Source organism: Phocoena phocoena, chromosome 3 (genome assembly GCF_963924675.1).
Source record: "Phocoena phocoena chromosome 3, mPhoPho1.1, whole genome shotgun sequence".
Classification (NCBI taxonomy): domain Eukaryota; kingdom Metazoa; phylum Chordata; class Mammalia; order Artiodactyla; family Phocoenidae; genus Phocoena; species Phocoena phocoena.
This window is the reverse complement of record NC_089221.1, coordinates 78,319,787-78,341,131: the sequence shown is the minus strand read 5'-3', so window position 1 is coordinate 78,341,131 and position 21,345 is coordinate 78,319,787. Positions and strand designations below refer to the sequence as shown.

At 40.2% G+C, this 21,345-nt stretch overlaps 1 protein-coding gene across 1 annotated transcript in view; it reads left to right on the top strand.

The window, feature by feature from the left end:
* Positions 1 to 4,309: 4,309 nt before the first annotated feature.
* PCSK1 (proprotein convertase subtilisin/kexin type 1) overlaps positions 4,310 to 21,345 on the top strand; it is a 40,370-nt gene continuing 23,334 nt past the window's right edge. The window contains exons 1-6 of the mRNA XM_065875651.1: positions 4,310 to 4,568; positions 7,728 to 7,832; positions 11,108 to 11,218; positions 13,167 to 13,313; positions 14,626 to 14,702; positions 20,321 to 20,409. Coding sequence (XP_065731723.1) covers positions 4,389 to 4,568; positions 7,728 to 7,832; positions 11,108 to 11,218; positions 13,167 to 13,313; positions 14,626 to 14,702; positions 20,321 to 20,409 — 709 coding nt within the window. The 5' untranslated portion in view covers positions 4,310 to 4,388. The remainder of the gene's footprint in view (positions 4,569 to 7,727; positions 7,833 to 11,107; positions 11,219 to 13,166; positions 13,314 to 14,625; positions 14,703 to 20,320; positions 20,410 to 21,345) is intronic.

Below are 21,345 nucleotides of genomic sequence, written 5' to 3'. Positions count from 1 at the left end.
AATCCAAATCTATATTAAATTCAAGACTTTAAGTGTTTGTCTAGTTCACTCAGCAGAAGTCCTTTATAATTATCCATCACTTCAGAGCCTTTCAGTGTACTGACTTTGCTTTATTATTCTCTTACCTTCATTTCTATAGATTAGGGCTTTCCAGCTGGTAGAACTATAGATGTCCTTCAAGATATTCGGTCTTCTTATCCTTTGGGAAGGCCAGCCAAGTAGCTTGATCCTGGGCTCCTGGGAAGAAGACCCAACCAGATTGGCAATTAGTCAATCACGATTAGTGAGTGACAGCTAGCACTCATTAGTCTGGCCTCAAGACATTGAGCTCAACCAAGCCAAGTGTCTATCATCTTGATATCAACTTCAGCAACTTGCTGCAAGCATGTCCGTTTTTATCTTAGGAGAAGGCTCTGTGGATCTGTTGGAGAAGTTCAGGTCTTAAGTGCTTCACTAGCATAGCATGCCCACCAAAACTTGGCCATGGGAGGATAGACAATGAGAAAGAAAGAGGTTTTTGGCAGGTGTATCTTTAAGTGATGATCCTGATATCAGTCTTCCCATACATTAAATACTTTTATCCATTTGTGGCAAAGTAAGTGCATGGTAACATCTCTAAAAGGTTTGTGTATTTTTCAATTTAGAAAAATGATTTTGTAATACTTGACATATAAAGTTTAGGTAAATTCTAAATCTATAGCATCCTCTTATGAAATTCCAATGGTAAATCTCACAAGGAGCTAAAAGGAAGAGTTGCTATATTTAAAACCAAATGTTGCAAATTGTTTAATGGTTGTAAAACTTGTTTCAAAATTTTTATTCTCTTGTACAAAATTCTTTTTTCATTGACAGCAACCATCAACAATTCAAAAAGCCTTACTGTTTTGATTAGAAATGGTATATAGGCTTTCAAGCATAAAACCTGAGATAAAAAGTTATATTGATGGAAGTATATTCACAGTTCTCAATTTAATGTTATCTATATTCAATTTTAATATATTGCTCCAAATATTGTATTTTATTTTCTTGTCAAAACTGTATCATATAAAAAAATGTAATGAATACCTTTACTAAGTACCATACAGATATTCCCAAATTTCCTCCAGTTTTACCCTGGTGTGTCATACAAATATTGTAATTTTCTATTTGGGGGAACACTGCTATAGGCAGATTTCCCTCTATAATATGTTCTGTTACCAAATATCTTCTATTATACGGACTAATTAATTATATATTTGTCTTAATATATAGCTACTATTACCCAAAGAAAACAGGTAAGTCTACATAACAATTGGAAAATGTTAAACCTAAGTTATTTCCTCACTCCTTCTCCTATGCCTCTTGAAAAAAAACCTGGAATATTATTCTGGAGGGCTAGCAATGCTCTTTTTCTTGACCTGAATGGTTATACAGTGTTCACGCTGTGATAAATCATTGAGCACCTGGCTTTGTGCACTTTAGTGTACATAGTTTATTTCACTGTAACAAAAGGTTTAAACATTTTGTTTTCTAAGACTAAAGAGATACGGTCATCTCTGAACATATTCTTACTTCCTGTTCATAATAGCCTTGCTCTTATTACTTCCCAAGAAAACCTAATAAATGATTAACTGTATCACTGGGCAGTTGGGAGCAGTCATGAAAGGCATGACACTTACTTAATAATTCATAATAGAAACACAGTCCTCCTCAGTTTCTGAATTATCCTGTTTTCTACATAAATTAATCAGATGAATCAAATGCTGTTAAAACCAACTTAAGGGTGATAATTGGCTCTTCTAATTCATGATATAAAATATGACAGTGATGGGCCTGGAGGTTATTACTATGATCCACATAGCAGGATAAGACTAGCCCTTGATATGACAAAGTTAAGATGAATTCTACATCTATTTGCACCCTCCAGCCTCGGTAAGCATTCATTTCTTCTGCATCCCAGAAACTGTGGCAAATAAGGTCCATCAGATAAGATTCAGAGAATTTCAAAATAAATTACTGATATATATATATATATATATATATATATATATATATATATATAGTATATAGTTTGGATGGGGATACTATCTTTTTACTGTGAGAATTTAGTTTGCCCTATTAAATATATCAACCAAATGTTTATTCCAGGTGTGTAGGGAACTGTCAAATTGACAGTAAATATTTAATAATATTTATTAAATAATATTAAATATTTATTAAATAAAATTAAATATTTTAAAATATTTAATAATGAAACACGATTATTAAATATTTGCCACAAGTTTCTTTTGCTTTGCTAGCACACAGTTAGCATCTGTCTGTTGTGAGAATGAAACACGCTAGAGAGCTTGAGGCCACAACTCAGGCTGAGGCACGAAGAGAAAAGAAGACAGTTCACCCAGACATCAACATTCACACATGTGAATTTACGGAGCTGACAGAAGAACTGTCAATCTGAGCCCATTCTACAGCACCTCATGTGAGAGTTACATTATAGTAATAGACTTAACTGCATCACATGGCTTATTAACGTTGGAATTTGTTTTTGTTAAGAAGCTTTATGTTTAAAGAAATTATCAATCTACTCCACATTTCTGCAAACATGGAGGCAAATGCATTTCTCAGCCTTATCCTCCACCAAGCCTCCATCTCACTTGCTTCCGGTAAAAAGTTATCTCTTGCTTCCTTTCTCCACAAGCTCATATGCTTTCTTCCACTCTTATCTCTTTTCTTCTTTTAGAATAGGCTGCGCCCCCCGGCGGCTGTGAGCTTAAAAAAAGAAAAAAGACCTTTCTCAGGCAAGACTTTGAATCCCCTGCAATTTTACCTTTGGGCTGAGACCGTCGGTTTCCCGCGAACTCCGACGGAGGTAGTCACGATCATTACCTAACCGTCCTTTTCCCTTGAGGTCAATTTCTTATTTTTCCATTTTAAAGAGAGGAAAGGCACCAGTCAAAAGAGAAACAGTTTGGTTCTAGGCGGTTGCGGGAGGACGACAGTTTTTGGAGCTCAGAAGGGCAGCTCCAGCAACCAGCGCTTGTGGCGCTGTCCATTCCTCGGTGCTGAATGGAGATCCTGGCATTTCCCGCCAGGTTCAACCCCTCAGGATCAGAATAGGTTCAGCCACAGTGCACTGTACCCATTTCCCTGTTCTGGGATCGTGGGGGAGGGGTGGGTGGCGGGGAGAACCATTTAGACGTCTGCTTATTCTCTTTCCACGGGAAAACACCCTTCCACAAAAAGAAATTGTGCATTTTATGGGAAAGTAATGGCATAGCTTCAGTTCAACACCAAAGTGAAGAGCTCTACTGAAGGAAGAATGGAAAGTTCAGAGTTAATGAAACCTGCTCTTTCTCTCCCTGAGTCAACACAACAGCACTTGGGTCCCTACACTCCCTTGTTTATAAATAAAGGAAATAATTTTCTGTTTTAAAAAATCATGTGAATAAAAATAAATAAAATTTTAAAGTCACGAGATTAATCATTTTTTTTTTTTCTGATAAGGACTGTAAGGTGGGTGGTAGTGGGTCCTGCAATATCTGGAATAGAAATTTAGATATTGTTTTACTGAGGTTGAGAAACGGAGGAGAGAAGGATGTAAACTTGTTAACTAAGGTGGTTTGAACGGTTAAAAATACGTTTTTAAAAGTATTGCTTTAGCATTGTCTTCCAGAAGTGCTCGTTTATCCCAGGCGATTTAGGTTAGAATCCGGGCAGTAGAAGCTTCCCTCCTCTCTGCCCTCCCAGCCTCTGTCCGATTTGAAAGACTGAGAAAAGCCCTGTTCTTCATAGCAAGTGCCGATATCCACAGGGCCGTTATAAGAATCCTCCTCCCTCCCTTCCCCTCTTACACAAGATAATCAAGTAAAGATAAAGAAAACGGACAGAAGGGAAGGAAAGTGTGCTGCACTCCAGATCTTTGATTCGCGGTAGTTATATTCAAATGGGGCACTTCTCTTTGAGAAGTGAAGGTGTTCCTCACGGCTACAGAATTTACAATCAGAACGGGAGCAGACTTAACCGATACGAGCAAACGTTTCCTTCCTTTTCTTCTCTGCTGCTTATTTTAGCCGCTTCTCCATCCCGCTGAGAATACCATCCAGATCTTAGTCCAGGTAGATCTGACGTCAAGAGATGGCTTTCGTAGATTTGACGTGTAAACACTGATTTCCATTCCGACTCGGAAGGGCTGGGGCTCCACTCTGCCGGGAGACCGGGAGACCGAAGCGCTGCACTGAGCGCTCGCCGCCGCCCAGCCTCTCCTGCGCGTCTCTGTCTTGTCGCAGAACAACCGGGAGCGAGAAGTGGTCCAGAGCCGGAGGGTGGAAGGGGCGATCCTTTCTGGCTTTTCTATCTTGCTTCTCATTCCCCCTCTCCTTCCCACTCGTGTGCGAGCGAGTGGGAGAGCCATGGAGCCAAGAGCCTGGACTCTGCAGTGTACTGCTTTCGCTCTCTTTTGCGCTTGGTGTGCATTGAATAATGTAAAAGCGAAGAGGCAGTTTGTGAATGAATGGGCGGCGGAGATCCCCGGGGGACCGGAGGCAGCCTCTGCGATAGCCGAGGAGCTGGGCTATGACCTTTTGGGTCAGGTAAGAGTTTGCACTTTCAAAAAACTTTCTGGGGCTCGAGGGGACTGGCGGGACTGGAGCGTAATCTCCCATGTGGGAGTCCCAGGTTGCACTCTCCTGAGCACAGTGGCAAGGAGCGGGAGCTTCTCCAGCTCTCGGCCCTGGCGCGCTTGGAGAAGGCTTGCCTTATTTATTGTTTGGGCTGGGCGCAGCCAGGCAGAACCAAGCCGCTGCAGCTGGGTACAGCTTAGTCTTGCTGCTGTCCGCTCTGGAATTGAAATCCGTTCCCGCGCGGTTTGGAAGAAAAACCCCTCCACGCTTGCTCACGGAACTTGAGATGCACGCAGGCTCTTACTAACCAGTGCTCAGAGGAGAGGCAGTGCGCTCTGTCCCCTGAGACTCAGCGGGTCTGCGTCAGGAGCTGGCTGTTTCATTCTTTTCAATATGGCAGCAGCAGATCCAAGTCCTGATTCAAGGGGCCAAGCAGGCTTGGAGATGTTCGCCGGCAGCCTTCGAGGATACGCCCAGGGCAATGGGAGAGTGTCAGCGGCCGGGCCTCGCGACCCGGGGGCTCGGGGGCTATGGAGTGGCAGAATGAGGTGGGTGAAAGACATGGGACCAACTCTCCGGGCCTCTACCGCGAGCTCTGGATTCTCAATGGAAACTTGCAAAGTCCGAGCTTCACAACTTTGCTCGGTCAGTTCCCCTGAAGGGTCAAGCTGCCGAAGTGACTGGGGAAAGGATATCTTTCTTGTTCCCCAGCCAAATGCGTATTAGCTTTCCAGGGGTTTCATCCAGTGAAAAAAGCTGTTGCCCGTCCAAGCAAGGCCTGGGTTAATAGACAGCTGGGGGGTGGGGGGACTTTAAGGCATTATGTAGGGGGCTCCTTAGCTGTGCACCGCAGGGGGGTGTGAGTTCTAATATGAGCTTTCCTTTACCTTGGCTCAGAATCAAGCCCTCATTCCTTGCCTTGTAAGTTGCTGTGCATGGAAACGGGGGCGGGGGGGGGGGTGGTGGGAGGGAGGAAGGAGTTGTAAAACATTTTGGCGCGTTTTTTCTAGAGGTGGTGGTAGAGATGCAGCTGAAGTCATGGATGAGTAATGGGGTGTGGGCGTTGGCAATTCCATAGATCCAGATCCACTGGGGAATGTGCCTTTCCTTCCCAGAGGCTTCATTCTCCAACTTCATGAGCCAAACTGTCTGAAATCCCCAGCAGGGAAGTCAATACGCATATTGAATTCTCTTCTTCGTGTCCCAGTAGCAGACCCATACTTCTGCTTTTGTCCAGTCTTTGTTCTGTGCTAGGCTCCGTGTTAGGGGCTGAGGAATAATAGGAGGAAAATAAACTTTCAAGGAATCAAGAGTCTAGAGACTGGTTTAGAAACAAATGACTGCAATTGCAAGCAATTGGTATAGCAAAAGAAGCTGTTCCTGGAGTCTCAATACTTGTTGATTGAAGGATTGAGGATGGAAGGGAATTGGGGAGGGGTGAAAGAAGACAGCCCAAGGAGGAAACACTTGCACAGGTTTAGGAAGAAGAATCAAAGGTTGCCCTGGAGAACATGAGGACATTGGAGAAGGCACTCCAGGCATAGAAAACAGCTTGTGGGAAACCAGGGAGCTAAAAAAGAAAGTGACTTACTTATAAGTCTGGAAACCGCAAGGCATTGTTGGGATCTAAAAAGAGAGTGAGTAGTGGGCAGAACTGCATGGGTGGGTACTGTGGGCATCATGGAAATCTTGTGTGTCCTATGAGGGAAAAAAAAAAACTGGGAACTTTTGGGCAGCTAAATAGCATTGGTAATTGTGTGAAAGGAGATTGGAGGAGAGAGCAAAAAATAACTCCCTCTTCATTTTCTCACCTTATTAGCCCCAGACATACATCCAAACCCGGACCATTCATTATGTGGACTGTCTTGCAAATTCACAAGTCTCAATAAATAAATAAATAACAATAAATCAGTACTCTTGGTAGGATCTTCGAGGAAGGGGTGGCATAGTCACAAGAGGCTTTAGAAAATAGTGGGAAAACCTATCTATACTTGCATGTGATTTGCATATGCATATTTCCAGTTAAATGACATTACTAGTAAATGTTTTTAAAATAATAATTCTTTGTAAAAGACTGATGGTGCTTTCCTGGCTCTGCTTGTTTCTTCCTTTGTTTACACTTAACTTAGCATCACTATCTTGAGCTCCTTAAGGCCTCAAAAGCTAGGATTGGGGGCAGGGGTGACAAGAAGCAAAACCAGTTGATAGCAGAAACAGAGCTAAGCACTGGTGATCTTTTCTTATGGCTAATATTCTCTCTCCCCAACTCCATGTAAAGCTTATAGCAGATTCAGCCCCTGAGGTTCAGGCTTGGAGCAGGCCCTAAGCATCTCTATTAAAAAATTTTCTAGGTGATTGATAAGAAACACCAATTTAAAGAATGTAGTTCTTCTGAAATAACCCATTGTCAGTTGTTTGTCTCAGTTTAAAAACATACAGGGCATCTAGAGAATTTGGTAGGTTCAAATTAAGTACTATTTTGAATAAAGGGAAACTAGCTTAAAAGAATAATGAACTTAGTTCTAAATGGACCAAATGTATTGACAGTCACCCAGAGAAGTTTACACACTCCAAGGTGGAACACCTGTCCTAAATGTGGCATGCTGGTTTCTTCCTCAAAGCCTTGAACTATTGGAAAGTCAGATGGTCACTACTAGTAGCTTATAATAATTATCACTATGGATTCAATGGCTATATTTCATAACAAATTATTCTAGCTGAATGTGGCACTGCCTATATATCGTACCAAAGGGTTTGCCTGCCTTCCACAAATTATTGTCCTCTGACAGAATAAATTTGACAAAATGAATATTTTTTAAGAAATGTCTATCTACACAATAACATCACCTAGAAAAGCAAATGTAGTTCCTCTGAAATACATGGAACAGAAGCATCAACAGCTCCCACGTATGCTGTGAGCCCAAGTGATAATATCATGAAGCTCATCTCACTCAACACACTGAGAGGGAAGGCTTCTATCAGTGTCTTCCTCATGAAGAAAAAAGTTAACCTCAATACAAGAAATGGATTTAACAAAAGCTGCCTGTCTCCAAGTTAGCTGTGTTTCAACCTAACCTATAGATACTTATTTTGGAAAGAGGATTTTTATTTTAATTTTTTCTTTTATAGATTGGGTCACTTGAAAATCACTACTTATTCAAACATAAAAACCATCCTCGGAGGTCTCGAAGGAGTGCCCTTCATATCACTAAGAGATTATCTGATGATGATCGTGTAAGTGTTGTGCATTTGTCTTCAAACCAGTAACCTGACTTATCTGCCTTCTTTGTGATTGCTAACAAGAGCAAAAGCAAATATGATTTTTTTTATTGTGTTCACAAAATCTGTAGTGTTTCTTATTATCTTCATAGTGTTATAATTGCACATAATAATAACTGGATCAGATTGGGTTGACTAAATTTTATACATACATATATATATATATACACACACACACGCACTATATATATAAACACTAGCTCACAAATCCAGTCTAAGAGCATGAAAATGAATATGAGAATCAAGTGACAGCACTGATGAACTGTTTGACAATACAATCAATCAACAAACTTTTATTACATGCCTATTATGTACCAAGCACTTTGATATCCGATGTGATGATGCCAAAGAAATATAATACATGAACCCTGTTCTTAATATTTCAGTGTAACTGAGAAAAACATTCTGCCATTCTGTCTGGTTTGGTTATGTAGGGAACTAGTGCTTTTGAAGGAGTTTTAAATCCGTGTCTTCATGAGGCAAATGTTTCTGTAATTATTGTATAGTCTGATCCAAAGCATTTGATCTCTTTTTATCCTGGTCTGTATACATATTCAATGATTAGGCAACAGCAGGAAATGTCTAGAATGGATATAGGTAAAGTGTGGAGCCAATTTCATGTATATCTAATGTACCTTTTGATTTTGAAGTCTGTTTTCAAGGTCAGCAAACACACCAATAGAATGCTGAAATGAAATAGAAATTTGAAGTATTGGAATCTGCATACACAATGTTGCCTTTTCACAAGAATGTGCCATACTGGTGAAAACTTATCCTGGCTAGCCTGATATCTGTGTACATGATTTCTGTTGTCTAGGACATTCTAAAGAATTCTGGAAGCCTTGTGAGAGATACAACACATACTTTCAACTTCCCATAAAGAAAAGTATAAGTGACAGAAAGGTGCTAGAACTGTTTAAAGTACAGGAATTCGTGAACCCTGTAAAATAATTTGCTATTTTATTTGTTATGCAACTGATAGAATTTTTTAAAAAAAAAAAGAAGAAAAGGAAGACAGATTAAGAGAGTAGGAAATGACTGGGCCTGGGTTACCAGTGTTCAAACATGAAAGGAGCAACCAAACCCAGACCAAGAATGCTGTATCAGGACCACAGACAGCAACACCACAGCTCACAAACAACCATTGCTGGCTTTTACCCAAGTTAATGGGTAGAAGTGAGAGACCTAATCAGAGGCCCTGAACATTACTTTAAACGTTTCTTGTCCAGTGAAATCTTCTCTTCGCTGTCCCAAGGCAGATGGCTAATTGTATGTGGGCTTTGAAAGTAGGGCAACTTCTAGCACTCTGGCTAGGCTTAGTCCTTGGGCAAAACAAGAGAGAGATTTCCTTGTCTGCCTAAATATGTGCCTGACATTAATGCACAAGAAAGTAAAACTGACCTTCCTTCTCATCTTAATAGGAGGAAATTGGATAGAGTGGAGCAGACCTGTTACTATTACCCAGTATCTCACTAAAATGAACAGATGGCCCAGTTCTATTCTTTAGATATTTTCTTAATAATTGATTCGGGGGAGAAATCTCAAAGCATAAGGAAGAAGAGCTAAGAAATTACTCTTCAGCATAACTTCATAAAAAAGGAGTCTATATAATCCTATGAAAAGTTATACCCAGAATAACTTTAGTTCAGGAAAAACCCCAGAACACACTGAAGCTTGCAGTAGGAGGTTAGACTAGATGATTTTTAATTCCCTTTTCAAATCAAAAGGATTATTTACAATTAAGCACATGATACTTATATACATAATAGAAGGACACCATTAATTTGCTCTGTTCCACTTGGTCTGCTCTTACAGAGATTAATATGGCATTTGGAGTTAATGACATTAATCATAACACTGTTTCCAACAATTGGATGTTTATCTGATCAGATGACAGAGTGTCTCCTCTTCCATGTTTTAAAAATTGCTTTTGATTTTCATTTTATTGCTCCTTTTTTTTTTTGATAGGGATGATATTCTTTCAAATTAGCACTCTGAAATGCAGCAATAAGCTATCTTTATAAGTCTGTTAATGAAATCTCCAACTGTAAGTGACTCTCTCCCTCAAAGATTAGTACTTGTTCCCTAGCAGCCAGTTCCCAAAGACCAACTCAGAAGACAGGCAGTATATTCCAAGCATTGAGGTATTTTAAGCCAAAACACTTACGCTTGAAAATACAGGCGCTTTAAAAATAAATTATAGTGACTGATTTCCAACTCTCAAGTCCCTCCCAATGTTTATAATAGGTTTGCAGTATATTTTCTAATTGGAAATTCAGGACAGTCTTAGTGGATGGTTTTATCCTTTAGTTGCAAATTATTTTTCAGTTTTTATTTTTGGATCTGACTCATTAGTATTCTCACATTAAAAATATCCTATCACACCATGGACTATCGTCATGTGTACAGAAGAGGGGATATGTTTTGGGTAGGAAAGAGTCATGTTGCTTAGCAAAATTAGAGCATGGTATTATCTCCTAACGAATATAACCACAAGGCAGCCCCTCACCCTCTCAGGGCCTCAAGTGTAATAGGATTATGCTATAAATGTGGGGAAGGTAATTTTTGTATTGTCGGGTGTCTTTGCATAATACATGAAACTAAATCAATGGTAAGTGTGCATGGTCAGTAGTGCTCATTCATCACCCTGGATCTGTTTCTCATATTAAATACACTTAAACAGAAGGTTGAAGAATAGAGGAGGCAGAATTTCAAATCTGCCAAGACATAGCGCCTCTCTTGTCTTTTGTCACATTTGCAATTTCTATTTTTGTATATAAAGAAAGAGGAATTAAGCTGTAAGAGCAACATAACGGCAGTCCCTAGGATCTCTTAGCTTGTTGACTCATTCCACGAAAATGCACAGATTTTCTGCCACAGAACCCTGGAACCTCAATATAAAAGTGAGTAATATGGTCCATTTGCTGATGAAAGCAGGGTGAACTTTTACTTCCACTGTAATCACAGTGTAAATAATTTGAGGGAATCATCACTTCACTGACTGCTTCTCCTCCCCCTAAAGGTACATTTTACTGTAATAGAGGAAATGTTCATCTCACCAGTGGGCAATCCCTTTTTCTCACTGAGCTGCCAGTTTGATCTATAGTCAAACGAAAACACTGTGGAGCTGCCTGAACTCTGATGGAGAGAGTACTAGAGTTAGTTAGAGGGAAGATGATTACACCAGAGGTGGCTATTTGTTGATTTTTTTGCTCTAAAACTCCTTGTAGGTGCTATGGGCTGAACAACAGTATGAAAAAGAGAGAAGTAAACGTTCAGTTCTAAGAGACTCAGCACTAGATCTCTTCAATGATCCGATGTGGAATCAGCAGTGGTACTTGGTAAGTACCTACAGGAGGACTGTGTAGGACCTGGGATATTTGTTATATCTGAACAACAGATTTTTTTTAATGATAGATAATTCAGCAGAGGGCTGTGTTACCTAGAGATTAGGGTTGACGGGACCTTCCATGATCTGGATCTTCTGTTTTACTATGTGAGGATGTCTGAAACACAGATCTTTAGCTACTATGAGAGGAAGGGTTGTTGCCTTTTGTCTTCTTAAGTTTATCTGGAATAAATACAGAAGAATCATGTCTTGCAAGTTAGGGGTTCCAAAACAGTACTCATGGCAAAAAAAACATATTTGATCAAAGTCACTCTTGAGAACCCTTTAAATCACCCAAAGAGTACAGAGAACATGATTCAGTATATATAGCCCTGAGAGGCAATTTGCACATGCTTACAGGTGAGAATTTCTGAACTAGGCTAAAGGAAGGAACACAAGGAAAGGCAAAAGGCATCTATCTGCAGATGTCTAGACTTGCGAACCAGTTCTACCTTTAAGATAGTTATCAAATCCTTGTTGGAATGTAGGCACCTAGTGGAGAAACTGTAAGTGTTCCTGCTTGCCTACATAGTGCTCTCCTCTGTTTTAATGTTAAGCCTCTATCGTAGTAATACATGTTAATAGAAGTGTTTATTGTTGAGAATATTATAAAAGATGAATTTTCATGACAACCATAAGCTAATGCTTAGACATCCTTGTTGCATAATGGATGGGAAAGGAGATCAATTCCTTTTGAAACTCTCTTAACCTAGGCAATGCCTACTCCTTGCAGCAGAAGAGACTCATTAGCTAACACTGGTGCATTTGCCATGTGTCAAATACTATTCTAAATGTTTAACATGAGTTAACTCATCTAGTTCTCACACAACATTTTGTTGTAGGTATAGTAAGTATCCCCATTTAACACATGAAGAGACAGAGACATTGGCAAGTTGAATAACTTGCCAAAATCACATAATTATAGTGGAGGGGGCATAATTCATGGCTCCAGAGGCCATATTCTTAACCACACTCTATGATTGTTCTTCTGACTGACAGAGAGTCCTTCTTCTCTGGCGTTGGCCAACAATCTGTGTGTAGTTCCAGCCTCCTGTGATTCAGCTTCATGTTGGCCTAGTAAATTCTTGTTTTGCCCCCACCTCTTTCTGAGGAGCATCAGCCAGGGGCCAATGCATTCACTGATACTTTTGATTGTTGTTATTTATAAATATCTTGTTGACCTCTTCACTAAAAAGCAGGCATTTTTCTAGTGCATCTCTCTTGAATGCTTGGGGATGTGCTCATATCTGTGTTCCCTTGCTGTCTAGCTCTTCTTCCTTACAGTCCCACATACAGTAACTAACAGAAAAATTATCTGAAAACAAATCCCAAATCTTCTCTCACAGGTACTTACTCCCTAAATCACTAATACTTGGACATAGGCAGTTAGATTGCAAGTCTTGGTAAGACCACAGCCTCCTGGGCATTCCAGGTTCTGTCTTTTCTTTTAGAAAATTTATAAAAACATCCATGAAGAGCTGTGAACCAGACAATATAAAGTACATTCAGTTTGGCAGTGGAGGCTCAGGATTTGGGGGGGAGATGGAAACATGGGACATCAAATAAAGCTTTGGTAGATGAAAAGCTTGAGCATGTAATTATAAATGAAAGCAACTTAGGGATGAACTTCTTCAAAGCCACGCAGCTCAAAGACAAGGGGCATAGGGTGATTCATCCTTTTGAGTGATTTTCCATTGGAACAACTGGAAAAAGAGCAGCACTCAATGATTCACTTGGTCTTACCCTTAACTTTGTTTTTTTATTTCACCTAATTGCCCGCTTCTAACGAATAGAGTGACCCCAGGAAGAAGAAAGATGGGTCTCCAGACTGGAGCTTCAGTTCTTATTTTGCAGCAAACAAATCATGGTTTTACCAATGCTTCTTGGTTTTTCTTTATCAGCAAGATACTAGGATGACTGCAGCCCTGCCCAAGCTGGACCTCCATGTGATACCTGTTTGGCAAAAAGGCATCACAGGCAAAGGAGTTGTTATCACTGTACTGGATGATGGCTTGGAGTGGAATCACACAGACATCTATGCCAACTATGTGAGTCTAAGCCCTCCCATTGCTGCAACTTAGGGAGTTGTCTACACTGACACACAGTTAGGACTTTGCTTCCCTCAAGCAGGAGGCTACTCTGATGTCAGTCCTGGTAATGATGGGCCACGGTTTTGCCACTTCCCTCACCCTTCTGTCAGTGCACATAAATTTTTTTTTTTTTTTTTTTTTTGTATCACTGGGCATCGAAAGAATTTGCTGGAGCCAAGGATTGTACAAAAGCATGTGTGTTGGGGTAGGGGGAGGCACTTAACATCAGCTAAATTATTAAAAGCCATTCAAACTCTATGCCACTCAGTATTTGGGGACATGAAAGCAATCAAATCAAGCCTGATGCCTGAGACCATTTTCACAGTCTTCCTGCTGACATCCCTTATGGGTCAATATCTCTCACATTGTGAAGTTATGTGAATGTGATTCCTTCCATGCAAATCAAAGCGTGCACTACACAATACAAAAATGACAAGCTGAGAAAAGTTTACTAAAAATGGGAAATAAGTAAATGAAAGTTATTTACTTAATTGGTTATGAAGTTCTCCATAATATTTTAGGTCTTTAAATCAGTGTTTCATCTTGAATATTGCCCCTTGTCTTTCTCTCATCCTTTCTACTCAACCAACATTCCCCAGATAAAGAGCAAAGGAAACAGGAAGGAAAAGAAGAGATGAAAAAGATTAGGAATTATTAAAAGATATGGAAAATATAGAGAAGTAGCAGTAGTAGTGATACAATTCTTACGTGGAAGATATTTAAGTGTAGCAATCTGATTGCAAAGGGGGGTGGGACCTGGAAGCTTGTCTTGAATTTCAAGCACAGCCTCTTTAATTAAATTACATGTTTATTTTAACTGAGGAGGCTGAAGGAGATCACTGTAGACCTGAGCCCCAGCCCAAAGCCAGCTCTTTGCACCTATATTCTTAAGAAAGGTGAGCATCAAAGTGTCACTAACTAGGGCTCTAGCTTAATTAAGCCATTCAAATTCTCTGGGCCTCAATTTTCTCATTTGGAAAATGAGGTGGTTGAACTAAGTAAACTTTGACTCCTTCTGTTCTAATATCCTATGAGAGTCTATGAGCTAGAGGTTTGGAAACATTCACTGAGAATTGGATGATGGCTCACTTTTCTGTGTATATCACCTCTGCCTGGTTTATGGGGATGATAAATGATCAGAAACTGGACCAGAAACTCTAAAATGCAGACTTTCGAGCTATCAGCCAGGATGGAAATAGGATAGGGATAGAAGACTCGAAAGTACTGCTTTTTTTATGATGCTACGGTGTTATTTTTGTTTTCTCTTTAGGATCCAGAGGCTAGCTATGATTTTAACAATAATGACCATGATCCATTTCCCCGATATGATCCCACAAATGAGAACAAGTGAGTAAATGTGGATTTGGGGGTGGGGGTAAGTGCTTTAAAATGCTTTTATCTTACTTGAGAAAATTACACTATAAATATAATCCACATTTGAGCTCTCAGAAAATGTTCATGTACACCATCCATACCACAATATTTTGTTGCTTTTAAAACAGAAACAAAAGTTTCTATTTATATATTCCTTTGGGCTTATAGAACCATATTTCAATTAAACTTTCTTCTTACATTACGAAATGTTCCCCTCAAATGTTACTGAATAGTTATGGCTTTAAAAAAAATTGTTTGAGACATAAAGAATAAAAATCTGAGTCCACCCCCCCCCGCCCCCAATTCCTCTATGAATCGTTTATTACTAGCAACATGCTTGATGTTAGTCATGAAGAGAAATATAGATGACCAAGGTAACAAATCCCCATGATTTCCTATATTGGCCACAACCATGCTCACAATTTCCCTCAGAAGAATATGACAAGGCACCAGACGAGAAATATACCATGGGCTTGGCCCTCAAATCCAACACAGTCTCCGGGGCATTGGGCTAATTAGTAGCCTGTTCCAGAATTTCTGCTGGGTATTCTAAAGCTAAAGGGAAGAGAAAAAGGATATCTTCTGATTCCTAAATTAACTCTCCATAGCAGCCACAAGGTGACGAGTGAGGCCAAGAGCCAGACCCACCGAAGCAAGAGGCCAAATAAAGACCCAAAGGCAAGAGACATTTTAACCTTCTTTTTCTTAGCTCCAAAGGAACTTCACCCTCTAGGCACACAGCCTCAAGTGTCCATGCCCATGTGAAAACTCATCTTTGTGCATAATGATGTCTCTCACAGACTTCAAGGAGACATTCACACTTTCCCCTTCATTTGCTCCACCCAAAAGAAACTTGCACCAAAGCAGATGAAAGCCAAGGCAAAATGAGTGCTGCTACAAGTGGGGATGGAAAGAGCAAGTAGTGAAAAGCTCTTTGTGGATGCCACATAAAGTGCTTCCCTTTTCTTTCTTCCTCTCTCAGATTATTAACCAATTAGGGTCAATAGAGTTCTCTCTCTCTTGCTCTCAGTTTCCCTCTCCCCTTCTCCCTTATTTTCTCAGAATTCCCTTGTGGCTGGTGTAGTAATGTTGACCTAAAGTTGTTACTTTGGATTGTCCTCCAGGAGGCCAACAAACCCCAGGAAGGGAGGCTGGGGCTCCAGGACTTGGCCTCAACTTCCGAGTGTATATTTCTTCCTTGAGGGGAAGGGGAGGCTTGGGGAGGGTTCTTTCAGTACCATTTACTTCTTTTAGGGTTTATCTCTTAAAGGGGTTAACAGCAAACAGCCCTTGAGGTTAGAACATTCCAGTAACAATACAAAAGGAACCATGAGAGGGCACCCTTGGAGGAAAGTGGGATATCTCAGGAACTTAGAGTAGGACCCCCCAAGACAAACGTTCAGCCATATTTCTGAGTGAGGGCAGTGCAAGACCAGGAGGAACACATGTTCTTTTAGAGCATGACCTTGTAATGTTAGCCTGCCTGGTAGTGATGGCTTTGCCAATTACCAGGAGGGAGGATGACCTTGAGGAAATCACTTATCTCACTCTGCCTCTATTTTTTATTTCGTCTCCTAAAATGGTGACAAGGTATCTGTTCCCTACCCTCCTAAAAGAAGCTTCCTAAGGAAATGGGCAGTAAGTGCTTGGAAGAAAAGGACACTCTTCCTAGAATGAAGTAAAAATGACAACTCTCAATCCATCCCCTTGATCAAGACTAAGAGGGAAATCTGCTCCCGACCACATGGGCACAGCTGAGGAGACTGTTAGCTGAAGGTGTCAGCCTCCTTCTTAGGCAGTGTGTACTGGGTCTGGCCCAGGATCCAAAGTGGGTGATAACTTGTGTGGTAGATGCATGATAGGTGAATACCTGGTGAAATGACATTCTCTAGAGTTTTGTACTCATGAGAAGGGGAATTCAGATGTCCCTCTTCCCTTCCCCCGCAAAAAAGGGGACTCTCAACTTATGGTACTGATAATAGCCACATTTCCCCCAATTCACAGAGTTCCAAAGGCCCCAAGGAAGCAACCCATAATTGTATGTATTTTGTGCCTGAAAACTCTGAGCTTCCAGAGCATAGCAGACCGTGGCCCTTGCACATAGCATAGAGTTAGTGTAGCATGGCCAAACAAGAGAGCACAGACTTTGCAGCTAGATTTAGATCAAATCTTAGATCTTCCACTTAATAGGTGAGTGACCTTGAGCAAATTATTTAACTTCTTTGTGACTAGTTTATCATCTACTAAAGAGGTAATAATAATACCTACTTCATTGGGTTCTTAGGGGGATTAAATAAGTTTATATATGTAATTGGCTTGGATAGTGCCTTGTATATAGAAAAAGTTAAATGTGTGCTATGATGATGATAATGATCAAGGTTTTTCATTTAGCAACTAAGGTAGACCTCCTTTCACTGAGAAAAAAAGCATGACAAGAATAGTATCATCTGGTAAGAGCAGAAGCAGAGACAATTTTCTAAGCCAATTCAGAATCTGCTATTTGAAAATTACACAATAAGCAGCTATCTCTCACGGTCCTCTTGACTATCAACTAAAAAACTAGCATCCCCATCATTTATCAAAATGTATAATAAAAGTAGAGTTACCCTTCTAGCATATTGTCAGAAATAAATCCCTTAGGTTTAGAAAATGAATGGCCCCATTTTGTCTTGGCCTTTATAGCAGTTAGAGACCTATTATCTCCCAATTCCAAGGGCATTATCTCTCCAAACTATCTGTGTTGCTGCTGTTCTTTATTACTATGTAAATGAGGTTAATAAAAGCTACATTTGAATTCTCCTCTGCAAATCAAATGAGGAATCACTAAATAACAAAATCTTAAAAGTGCAGGTAACTCTTACTACTAATCTGGCATGAATTTGTGATCAGTATTTCAACACCAATTACAGATTATTCTATTTTATAACATGTGTGGCAAGGATATTTTAACTAGTACAATAGTAGTCTTTAAATTATCTTCTGGAAAAATTTTTTAAAAATCAATTTGTTTAAATGCCAGTTATAGCCATTGTTCTAAGATAATAGAGTGTTCTTTTATCTCAGAGCCTGATTTAAGGAAAGAAAACTGCAGGTTTAGGAAGAATGATATAGAACCACTTTAATAAAGTCTTTTTTTCTCAAGGTGTGCAGGTGAGAAGTGAGGATAAGAGGAGGCAAAGATATCAACCCCTATTTGTACCACGATCCTGCACATTTTAAGAAAATAGTACTATGTAAAGAGAGATAAACACTATATAAGGAGAGATAAATAATAGGTAGTGTCATACTGAATCATTTTTAGGACAGAGGTACAATGCTGGAGATGTTTGCCAACAGGTTGATTCTGTAGGCTCTACCTGGAGACTTTGCTATCTTGGGCGCTGTCTTTCATCTTGTGTAAATGGAAATACAGGTGGTGGTGACTTCTGGTAGCATATTTCCCCGATGATGGCAAATGAACTTTCCCTTCCACAAAAGGAAAGAAGGCTAATCCACAGGCATAAGGTGCCTTCTATGTGTTCAATATGCATGCATTTCTCAGAGAATCGGTGTGTTGGTCAGGAGAGCTTCAGTTGCAAGTGAGAGAATCCTAACACAAAGATTAAGTAAAATGGAGATATGAAAATATTTTCCCCAAGAGATGTTCAGCTTCAAGCATTGTAAGATCCAGAAACTCAAATAGTATGCCATCGGGACACCAATTACTCTGTATCCATCTCCTAGTGCTGCTCACCTCCACTTAGCTTCATTCTCAATAGAACACTGCCTGGTAGCAAGATCCACATGGCTCACGTGGAACTTAAAGCTGAAGATTCTTGAGAAAGAATATAATTCTTTCCCCCAGAATCTGCATCAATTCTTGAAATGCTCTCTGGGAGGACAAGCCTCATGATAGAGAATCACAAGAAGTGAGCGAGGGCCACTTCCCAAAAGGGGGAAATGCTAGAAGACCAAAAAGAAGTGGGTGCCTGCTATATTAGGGAAGACTGTGAATTAAAGATAATTACATTGTTCTGACTTAGGACTCCCATCCAGTAGTAACATAAAGGAAGAACATCATTCAGTGGAAGGAGAACAGGAAATCATCTTTGGTATTTTAGGAAAAAAAAATAAGTGAAACAGGCTTATTTTATTTTTTTCCTTAGGAATTATTCTTTCTTTGATTCATAATACAAGTATTAAATAAATCAAGTATCAATATTTAGAATTTTTAAACTTTTTTTAGTGGTTTGAGAGATGGCAATTTTAAAAAATTAATTAATTAATATATTGATTTTTGGCTGCATTGGATCTTTGTTGCTACGCGCAGGCTTTCTCAAGTTGCAGCGAGCGGGGGCTACTCTTCGTTGCGAGGTGCAGGCTCCTCATTGCAGTGGTTTCTCTTGTTGCAGAGCACAGGCTCTAGGCATGCAGACTCAGTAGTTGTGGCTCACGGGCTCTAGAGTGCAGGCTCAGTAGTCATGGTGCACGGGCTTAGTTGCTCTGTGGCATGTGGGATCTTCCCAGACCAGGAATTGAAACAGGCTTATTTTAAATGACCCAGTCAATTTAGGATTTTTATATTTCATGCTGGGCTAAATTAATTGATGTCAAGTACAATAGTGTTCAAAGGGAGCTGGCTGACAGAGTTGCTCAGAGCTAACCCTTCCTCTTTTTTCCTCTATGTCAGCATATCTGGTCAGTGGCTCCTCCAAGGCACTAACAGTCTTCATGCTGCTCCCAGGAGCTTCCACAATGGAATAAAGTCATGAAGTAAACAAATTCACATTAAAGTTTCTCTCAACTTATTGACCCTCCTGAGGTCAGGGAAGTGATGGGAAAAGACAATCACTATCCCCAGAATTTCAGAATTGATACTTTAATGGTGGACTTTGGTCTGTTTTAGAGATGGATTTTTTTTTTTTGTCCCCAAACACTCTGAAATCATAAATTACCCTCATTGTCCCTAGTTGCAAAACTAGTCTTGTTCAGGTTTCTGGTCCCTGTCAGAGTTGCAGGAGCACCCTGGTTTCCCAAATAGCCTGTAGTGTCCTGTTAAAATTTCAAAATCCTCTTGGTACCAGGAAACCTTCAGATGTTTTAGTCTGGTATATGGTTAGAGGAGGAGAGGAGGGCTTGAGAGGGGGCTCTGTTTTACACATCCTACTAGGACTTGTACAGGTTAAACTAATCCAAGGAAGTCACTAGTGAGGGGAAGTGAGGAGTCACTTTAACACCAAAATTCTGGTACAGAAACCATTTCTTTGAGATGGTATCAATAGCTAACACTTCCTGGGTTCTTACTATATACCAGCCACTTTCCTAAGTGTTCTGCATACAATTTTTCATGGGATGCCACAATTCTTTGAGGACCAGTAACTTACCCAAGGTCACATCACTAGTTTGTGGCGGAAGATAGAACTTGAACTCATATACTTGGGCTCCAGTACGTGTTCCCTTCATCTGATACCTACACTTCATCTAATGCCAATGGGAAGAAAACCAGCAACAAGCCTGACAAATAGTTAACATATCCATGTACCATGGATTCATATGCAACACCAATGTCTGTCCTCATTTATGTTTTATAAATCCTATTTTCTAATCCTCAGACATGGGACCAGATGTGCAGGAGAAATTGCCATGCAAGCAAATAATCACAAGTGTGGGGTCGGAGTTGCATACAATTCCAAAGTTGGAGGTAAAGCAAAGGGTTGTTCCTGTAGTTTTGCACCTTAATTTGAGTCTTGCATTACCTGGTGTAAATGGGGTGGTGTGGGGGGACTTTCCAACAACCAGAGGAAGAAATGAACTCCATGCAAAATTTGCTACACGACTTGAATGTGATTTGCAAGCAAATCAATTGACCTGGATTCTTAGAAAATGATAGCTGAATATAGCCCATACGTCTTTGTTGGGTGGGAAAAGGAATTGTTGAATAGCTTTTGAAGCAAATCTAATTTTCTCTGTGTTCTGATTTAGAAGAATTTGTTATTGAGTGCTTGCTAAGAGAACAGAAGGAGGAGGTAAATTTAGGCAAAGATTTTCCCTGCCTCTCAATTCTGTAGTCCTTTAGTTCATAACAAAGAACAGTTAAAAACAATAAAAAGAATACATACTTCTTATAGTAAGAAGCCAAAGGTTATCTGTGGTAGCAAAAATTTAGAATCTCTGGTTGTTTCAGTCAGTGTCTTTATAGGTAAGCATATGGTAAGTTCCATCAGGGCAATTTAATAAAGGAACTATTTTCAAGAGCTAAAAGAAACCAACAAGGGACTAACTGATGTAAGCAGATGTTACCACCTTTAGACTTAATGGAGCAAGGGGAGGGAGTAGTCATGGAAACTGGAGAGAGAAAGCTGTGACCACATGAGACAGCCACTGGATAGGAGCTGTGGCCATGAGTACAACAATGGAGCTGCTTCTAAGCAGGGGGGATCCAGGAATGAGTACCTCACTCTCCCCTCACCCCCAAACCTCCTGCTGCTGTTTCAGTTGGCTGAAACCAATGGGAAGACAAAAGAACCCACTGCTGCCATCCACGTTCCCGTGAAGAAGGGTACAGAGTGGATATGCAGGGGCTCACAGAGAATAAAACACTTGTCTCTCCTCTTCACACTAGCCCTGCCTCAGGCTT